The following is a 9,161-nucleotide window of genomic DNA, read 5'->3' on the forward strand; positions in this document are numbered from 1 at the left end:
GTATGCCACCACCACTCCTCCGCCAGCCAATGCTGTGCGGACATGCCCGGCCGTTTCTGCTGCCTCCAGCCGGCAGGCAGGTACAAGTACAACAAGTAGAGCGAAGCAGAAACCCCAAGGAACTGCCTCGGGAGGATCACACAAGTCGCCCGATCAACAAGGTTCGAGGGCACCGGGAGAGAGAGATGGGCGCCGTCCCGGAGGCGGTCGCCGCCGTGGCGGTGCTTGTCGGGCTGGCGGCGGCGGCGGCGGCGGCGGGGAGAGGCCGGGGATGGAGCGAGGAGGACTCGGGCGTGCCGGGGGAGGTGACGTACGACCACCGGGCCCTGGTGCTGGACGGCGCCAGGAGGATGCTCTTCGCCGGGGAGATGCACTATCCCAGGAGCACGCCTGAGGTAACGCGCATCTCCTCACCTCCTTATCTATCCGTTGCTAGCTTGCCCTCATCATACTCATACATGGTGGCACGCTGCTGCTGTTTATCTTCTCGCATGATCTTGATCGAGGTGCCGTCAGGTTTGGCTGCTTCGAACGCTGGAATTCTATTACCTGAGACGATCGATTTCATTTCGTCCCGTTGAGCGCGTGCCCTTCGTATTTGTCCCCGGGCCTGCACAAGATACGATGGATCCACAGGTCAAGCCGATCGAAATGATTAGCATAGATTGTGCTGGTGCCGGCCGCGTCGCGTTGCGTCACGTTCACGGTTGGTCGTCGAAGCACGCACGGCGACGAGCAGCAGATGCTCCATCGTATCTGCTGTATGACGAGTGCCGTCGTCAGCCCGATCGGTTCGCGCGCCCGGCCGCCTGCACTGGCGGCGGGGCGCTCCGCGTGACACGCCGGCGAGAGCGGCTGCGGCGCGCGCGCCACCGCCCGCGGGGTAGTGCTCCTGGCAAACGCGTCGCGGACGTGCATGCCGTCTCCTGCTGCTCGTTACGTGGCGAGCCCGCGCGCGCGGCGCCCCGCCGCCCGGTGGCCACGGCGTCCCTTGCTACCCAGACGATCGATCCTGGCTCGCGGCGCGCGCGGCGGCGGCGTCGGTCCGACGAGACGACCCCTGCCTGCCGTCCGCCATCTCGGCAAATGATTAAACCATCGCGCACGATCGAGCGGGTCGTCAGCCCGTGCTGACAGCTCGCCCGCTGGCTCTTCACTAGTGCCGCGTGCACGCTGTATCTAGTTGGACAGTGGACGATCACCCACTCGATGACGGACGACACTGGATCCACTTTTAACGGAAAAAAAAGGCACGCCACGCCGCGGCCCCGCGGCCCAACTGCCTTGCCGTCCTCGTCACCGGTTAAACGAAAACGGTGCGTGATCAGTGATCACCACCAAAGAAGTACCCGCAAAAAGGCGCAAAGCTGGGGAAGAAAAAAGCGTACGCGCCCGCGCGCGTCCCAACTGAAAGTTGGGTGCGGTGACCTGCTGCCCCTGCTGCTCTCGTTGCGTTGATCTCTCCACTCGTTCTGCTCACTTTGCGATCTAGGCCAATCATCGATTCCTAGCTACTCTTGAGATCTAGGCCAGCCAGCAAGCGTATGTTCAAGCAAAGCAAGCATGCGTGTCTAGGCATTGACAAGAGACACAAGAGTCGCGTGTGTCGCTCTGCGTTGGGTTTTAATTATTTCGTCGGTGATGAGCTAGCTACCGACCCTGCGCTTGCGCGCACGCTCCGCCCGGTGTCCGGGTGATGCGGCGCGGGCACGCAGCGCATCGAGATCGCTCTCCGGTCAAATGGCACACGGTCTTCCACGGCGCCGCTCCCCGTGGAACGACGGCGCTAGCCCTGGAGGCCTGGAGTACAAAATAAAGCACAGTGGACAAATGCCCATGGTTTTTTTTTACTTTTTTTCCCGCTTGATTTTACTTATCGGACGAGGAAATTATGTAGTCCCCGCATGTTTTTGTCGGTACAATCTTTTTAGCGCACGCCAAGTAAGCAACGGGACCAAGCAACGTGTCTTTCCGTTGACGCACAGGCAGCGAGGCAGCTAGGGTGGTGGCATCACTAGTCCTCAATGCATAGGGGACTTGCTTGCACTGCATCATCCGCCGGCCGGACTTGCAGAGTGGTCTCTGCTGCTTCAAAATTGCAAACGCACGGTACCAACCGCTACGCTCTGTAGGCAGGCCAAGCCTACACAGGACTTCGATCTCTTCCCGTTCTTCCTTCGTCGCATCGATCCCAAAGAGAGATCGCGCGCATCACTCAAATATTTGAAGAGCAGGGCCGTAACGGCAATGGACTGGGCCCTAGTGGCCTAGTGCAGGATTGCGAATACCAAGCGATAGCAGCCGGCAAGCGCAATGTGCTATGTGAAAGTACAATTGTTAGAAGTCACACGTGTGACCGGCAGTTAAATCATCACAAAAGACCCAATAACTGTTTTTTTGTTCCGGAATAATTTCTTTTGTTGCTGGAACAATTGTTATTGTTTGAGCGACAAAAAAATCCGAAGAAAAAAGTTTGTTCTAGCAACAAAGCATTGAGGGGTCTGATTTATTAGGCCGATTTTAGGTCTAAAACATGGAATCCTGGAGAGGTTGGGGTGTTGTGATAGGTCCACTCGAGATCACACACGTGACCCCGAGTAGCATCCATGTAAAAGGAAGTGACAAGTGATACGCCTACGACGATTTATCTTTTAGGAGTAATTTGAGCCATATTTTGCCATAAATTGAATCAACAATCAATAAAATTAAAGTCTTTACATGACATATCTAATATATACCTAATATTTTGGGGGTCCTTCGAATTCAGGAGCCCTGTACGATCGCACGGTCCGCAAGTGCCTAGATACGGGCCTGTTGAAGAGACAGGAGCTTCTTCTCCTTCTTTTCGTGTCTCTGTGTGTATGTGTGTGCGTGTCGGTGCAAAGCAGTTCTGCTAAGTAATTTTCGTCGCAACCAACGTAGTTAAGCACCTGCGGCATGTGGTTTCAGGATGCAGAGAGATGCTTCTGGTGTGAGCGGCTAGTATTTTTTACTCACACAGTTAGACCGTCCAGACTGATGATACGGTCACTGGCTTACTTGGCCAACCGATGTTCGTCTGGACCCAACGTGACGCACAAGTGCGAAACCATCTTAATTTTAAACTGTGCATATCAGCACTGTGGATCGACGTGCTGTACGTAGCATACCTGCAGTGCTTGTTGTTCATGACAGTCAACGCAGAGTCTCAGAGTTCTGAAGCCATACTTCTCGAGATTTGTGAGCCTATAGGGCGGTAACGTGCTTAGCAATTACTAACTCCTGTTGGTGGGTACGATGCGATTCGAGACCCCAGAGCCCAGAGATCTCTCTCGTTTCTCCAAACATTGTTTGAGATTTGGACAAAATTTCCTTCACCCCGCGCGCAAATTTTTTTGCCGAATCGTGAGCTGCCAACCTGGCTTGCGAACAACACATGCGTGACCTTCCCACCACCATCTCCGCGTGGCACGCTTCCCTTGGCTTCAAACTGCCTGCCTGCCCTTCCCAAGGCCGAATCATGCAGATACCACACTGCTGCAAGCTCATCAGAACTATATATCCTAGCGATCGTAGAAATGTCCACAACCATGGCCGTCGCGGCGGTGCTCGCCGTGCTGGCGGCGGTGTGCGTGCCAGCGGCGGCGGTGGTGGGGGAGGGAGGAGACGGGGAGCGGAGGGAGGTGTCGGCCGATGCTAGGGCCCTGGTGGTGGGTGGCACGAGGAGGGTGCTGTTCGCCGGCGAGATGCACTACACCAGAAGCACCCCCGAGGTCAGTGCACGCCATGGCTTTGGGAGATCACTTTTGGTTTTGGTTACTATAGCTTGATCGTGGCATCAAGCATCATGAGGGCCCGTTTCTTTTGGAAAAAAAAAGGACCAAGAACGGGCTTCTTTCCTTTCTAAGAAACTAACACAGTGCTCTTCACGGTGTAATATTAGTTGTCTCCTGTGCACTGCCCCTGCAATTGCTTTCATTGGCCTGTATATATTGTCGAATTTTTACAAGCCAGCACATTTTTCAATGGTGTCCAATTTTCGGAATGCATCCTTATCCTTATACATTATTAGTGCACCATTCAGACGAGGAGAGCAATCCTGAGCCTCTGAATTCTGAGACGTTTCTTATAGCTGAAATGGCATAGAGATCAGTCATTTCAGAACTCAAATGCTCTGGGTGAGTTTACAGGAGAAAACATGTGATGGAAAACAAGGGCACCTTTGACAAACTTTAAATATAAAAAATGAACTTAATACCATTTTCTAGCTTCAATAAATTATGTACCGCATGTTTATGCTAACCCTAATGTTTTTTTCCTTAAGTGGTTCTTGTTCTTTAAACCATTTTCCTTTAAGTTCTCCAAATATAACTTTGCAGATGTGGCCAAAACTCATTGCTAAAGCAAAGGAAGGTGGCCTTGATGTGATACAGACCTATGTATTTTGGAATGTCCACGAGCCTGTCCACGGCCAGGTAGATGCTCTTTCCAGTTTCATGTAAAAGCCGCTCAAATCACTTTGAAAATATCCTATATGTTAATAGCGAAAGTAATGAGATGTGTACATTGTATCACTTTGACAGTACAACTTCGAGGGAAGATATGATCTTGTAAGATTCATCAAGGAAGTTCAAGCTCAAGGGCTCTATGTAAACCTCAGGATCGGTCCCTTCATCGAGGCCGAATGGAGATATGGGTACGACCAAATGAAGTATAGATGTGTTCTAAAGAGTAGATCCTGACTGTGTCAATGAATTAAAGACTGTATAACATCTATGTAAAATAAAATTAAAATATTATCTCAAAATGGTCTGGACATCTTTTATTAATGCAGAGGCTTCCCGTTTTGGCTACATGATGTCCCAGACATTACCTTTCGGAGCGATAACGAACCCTTTAAGGTAAGCCTGTGGTCGTGAGATTATAAAACTCAGTCACTTCATAACTGTGGCAGGTGAAATTCAGAGTAATCTATCCTGATCCAAATGAAACACTACTGAAGTAGTTTCACCAGTAATTTAGCACAATCAAACCTCTTTTAGGCATTATATTAACTAACTTCTATTTCATACATGCAGCAACATATGCAAAGATTTGTTACAGATATAGTAAACATGATGAAACATGAACAGCTGTATTACCCGCAAGGAGGCCCAATTATAATTTCTCAGGTCAGCAAATAAATAGAAAAGGATCAATTTCCTGTTTTTGACATGCACAACATTTAACCACATATATTGTATGCAGATTGAGAACGAATACCAAATGGTTGAACCTGCATTTGGATCAAGTGGACAGCGTTACGTCAGCTGGTCAGCTGCGATGGCTGTGAATCTTCAGACGGGTGTACCTTGGACAATGTGCAAACAAAATGATGCTCCAGATCCAGTTGTCGGTATTCATTTTCATACTATTTCACTTTATTTGCACAAAGGCAGACAAAAATTCAAACCAATTTAATAACAATTTATGATTAGATAAATACCTGCAATGGGCTCATTTGTGGAGAAACATTTGTTGGACCAAACTCAGCTAACAAGCCTGCATTGTGGACAGAAAATTGGACCTCTCGGTATCTGACCTATAATACTTCTACTCTTCAGCCCTACTTTTTGTACCATGATAGATAAAATGCCTAATGATATATTGTTCATACACACAGCTATCTAATATATGGCAACGATACAAAATTGAGATCTCCAGAAGATATCGCCTTTGCAGTTGCGTACTTTCTAGCAAGGAAGAATGGGAGCTATGTGAGCTACTATATGGTATGAACTTTGCATGAAAATACTTGAGCATTTGAAAGCGGAACTTCTCATTTTTTTTCCATTTCTACGTTGATTATGACACAGTACCATGGAGGAACAAACTTTGGGAGGTCTGCTTCTTCATATGTAACAACAAACTACTACGATGGAGCTCCTCTAGATGAATATGGTAAACCTTTACACAAAATGGAACTGAGTTAAATGTATTTACAGAACTATACCATTCAACAGTGTGTCATTATATTTAACTTTACCTTTATCCAGGTTTGATATGGCAACCAACATGGGGCCATCTGAGAGAATTGCATACTACAGTAAAACAATCATCAGAACCATTACTTTTTGGAACATACTCCAATTTTTCATTAGGTCAAGAACAAGAGGTAAAGTTACACAAAGCACACCTGGATGCTTATTTAAATATATTTCAATAAGATAAGGACACATTCTATGATGTACTACAGGCACATGTTTTTGAAACAGAATCACGATGTGTTGCTTTCTTAGTGAACTTTAATCCGCACCAGACATCAGAAGTAGTATTTCGTAATATATCATTGCAATTGGCCCCTAAATCAATCAGCATTCTCTCCGATTGCAAGATAGTAGTTTACGAAACAGCTAAGGTGAGTAAACAGACTTACTGTCATGGAAAATCTTTCTCTTGTTTCCCTACCAAATGATATGATAGAGGTAAATATCATCATTTTTTGTCAAAGGTAAATGCTCAGCATGGTACAAGAACAACAGAACAAGTACAATCTTTGAATGACATTAATACTTGGAAAGCATTCAAAGAATCAATTCCTCAAGATGTGACTAAAGCTATGCACACTGGAAACCAGCTATTTGAACATCTGACAACCACTAAAGATGAGACGGACTATCTTTGGTACATTGTTGGGTAAGAAAAACTTTCCAAAGGTCGTTGCTAGCTCCAGCATTTGAATTTGTGTACTTGTTTCAGTCACTGCCTTGGACGTGTATGATAAGAGATTTTTGCTCAAATGCAGCTATGAATATACACCAAGCGATGATAACCAGCTTGTGCTACTTAATGTTGAGTCACGGGCACATATATTGCATGCTTTCGTCAACAATGAATATGTAGGCAAGTACGAATTTTGCAATTGATGTGTTTATACTATTTTTGTGTGTTTGACAACCTTCTCATAACATTTTTAGGTAGAGTACATGGGAGCCATGATGGACCTGCCAATATAATTCTTAGCGCAAATATTTCATTGAAGGAAGGACCTAACAGCATATCGTTGCTAAGTGCTATGGTTGGATCACCGGTATAAATCATAGAACTCTACTATCTAGTGAGCTATATAAAAAATAACCCCAACTACAGAAAAATAAAAGTGGGATCAAAATTTTCTATAATGGGTCCTTCAAACACAAACTATATGGTGCAATGTGCCTGGCTTTTGTACTCAGGTTGTATCCAAGTAACATTAACAGATGAGTCAAAGATAATTCATCAAAATTTTGATAACCCTCCACTCACATATTAATTTCATAAAACATATATTGTTAAGCAAGAGGACCATAACTTTCAATACTTTGGATAGATTATTAGACATTCAACAAACTGAGCTTTCATCCACTAACTTAAAGGACTCTGGTGCTCATATGGAAAGAAGAGTCTTTGGGATCCGGAAAGTGAGCATACAGCAGGGATGGGAGCCAGAACAAATTCTCAACAATGAGCTATGGGGATACGAAGTAAGTCCAAATCAATTTAATACTACAATGGAAATAGAGAGGCTAGTGTTAGTTAGATGCTTGATACTTGGCTTTCTGATTAAATGCAGGTTGGCTTATTTGGGGAAAGGAATCGCATCTACACACAAGAGGGATCGGACAATGTTGAATGGACAGCTATCAACAATTTGACATATAGTTCGCTTACTTGGTACAGGGTATAAAAAGTACAGTACATTTGGTTCATAACTTTTGGTTATCTGTGCATTTTACAGCAGTAAACAATACCAGTCATCATTTGTTCTATGGCCAGACAGCATTTCCCACACCAGCAGGAAACGATGCAGTGGTACTGAACCTTACTGGCATGGGAAAAGGTGAAGTATGGATCAATGGAGAGAGCATTGGACGGTATTGGGTCTCCTTCAAGGCTCCTAGCGGCAATCCTTCGCAATCTTTGTAAGTAGAAATAGTTCAAAAATTCTCATTCTCGCCTCTGTTGCCACTGTACCTTCTCCTCCAGATAACCTTACAAGCCACACTGATCCGTCATTCCTCAGGTATCACATCCCACGGCAATTTCTAAACCCTCAAGACAATGTTCTAGTCCTTTTTGAGGAAATGGGCGGGGACCCACAACAGATAACAGTGAACACAGTTTCCATCACAGGAGTGTGTGGCAATGTGAATGAGCTCTCTGCACCATCGCTCCAGTCCCAGGATAAGGAACCAGCAGTGGATATCTCGTGCCAGGAAGGCAAACAAATCTCGGCAATTGAGTTTGCGAGCTATGGGAATCCTATAGGGGACTGCGCAAGCTATGGCATCGGAAGCTGTCATGCTGAATCATCAGAATGGGCGGTAAAGCAGGTAAAGAACATATTTACCTACGCGAATGCAAATATGTCAGTGCTTTTGCCTTGTTAGCTAGATTAGTATCTAACTATTTCATTCACTGTTCCAGGATTGCGTGGGTAAGACTAGGTGCTCTGTTCCAGTAACACCTGCCAAATTCGGAGGCGATCCCTGCCCTGGAATCCAAAAATCCCTTCTACTTGTGGCTAGTTGCAGATGATACAAGAAAATCATACTAGTATACCACACAGAAAGAAGTTAGTTGAATGACAGAATCAGATAGAGGAAAGTGAAATTCATACGAACAGCAATTATTCTTATTAGTAGGCAAGAAGTTGATGGTTGGAGGCATACTTCATAGACTACATCTACCCATTGCTTTGACCTCTGTACCTCACAGCATAGATTCGTGCAGATTTTAGCCGAGAGAGAACTTATTAGTTTGTGATTCGAGATACCCTGACCAACTCATTTCTACCGCCTCCATATGGCGCCCCAACGCACCACGTAACTTCCACTGTTAATTGGATCCCAACCGCAGCACTGTGGGTTGTAGATTTCTAGGGAGAATAGAAGGGATCAACTTACAAGAACGGTTGCCGCCGCGATGCGAATCCGCACGACACACCCTTTCACCTGCGCATATAGCAGCCCGTGGCGATCCCAGCAGGCGCATTGGAGGTCGCCCCAACCTTGTGGCCCCGGATCGAAATGCGGCGGCGCGGGGCGGCCGAACCAGCGTCGAGGTGATCGCCGTCACGGGAGGGGATGATGGGCTCTGGCAACGGGAGGAGGCCGAAGTGCCGGACTGGGCTCGTGGGGGGCCGGAAGCGCCCGGCCGCCCAC

At 46.9% G+C, this 9,161-nt stretch overlaps 1 protein-coding gene and 1 long non-coding RNA gene across 2 annotated transcripts; one reads left to right on the forward strand and one right to left on the reverse strand.

Annotated features, from left to right (window-relative positions):
• Window positions 1–8,768, forward strand: LOC120698607 (beta-galactosidase 7-like). Its single transcript, XM_039982299.1, has 19 exons — window positions 1–395; window positions 4,359–4,454; window positions 4,563–4,675; window positions 4,814–4,880; window positions 5,058–5,150; window positions 5,227–5,370; window positions 5,457–5,551; window positions 5,642–5,750; window positions 5,835–5,919; window positions 6,015–6,133; window positions 6,215–6,376; window positions 6,470–6,654; window positions 6,764–6,861; window positions 6,936–7,048; window positions 7,374–7,481; window positions 7,571–7,678; window positions 7,774–7,919; window positions 8,021–8,330; window positions 8,425–8,768. Exons 1-19 carry the CDS (start codon window positions 3–5, stop codon window positions 8,533–8,535), a joined length of 2,655 nt encoding a protein of 884 aa, XP_039838233.1. The 5' UTR covers window positions 1–2; the 3' UTR covers window positions 8,536–8,768.
• Window positions 3,944–4,569, reverse strand: LOC120698608. Its single transcript, XR_005684928.1, has 2 exons — window positions 4,415–4,569; window positions 3,944–4,111 (listed from the first exon to the last, which is right to left on the reverse strand). It is a non-coding gene; the product is annotated as an uncharacterized LOC120698608 (long non-coding RNA).
• Window positions 8,769–9,161: the final 393 nt, after the last annotated feature.

Source organism: Panicum virgatum, chromosome 3K (genome assembly GCF_016808335.1).
Source record: "Panicum virgatum strain AP13 chromosome 3K, P.virgatum_v5, whole genome shotgun sequence".
Classification (NCBI taxonomy): Eukaryota; Viridiplantae; Streptophyta; class Magnoliopsida; order Poales; family Poaceae; genus Panicum; species Panicum virgatum.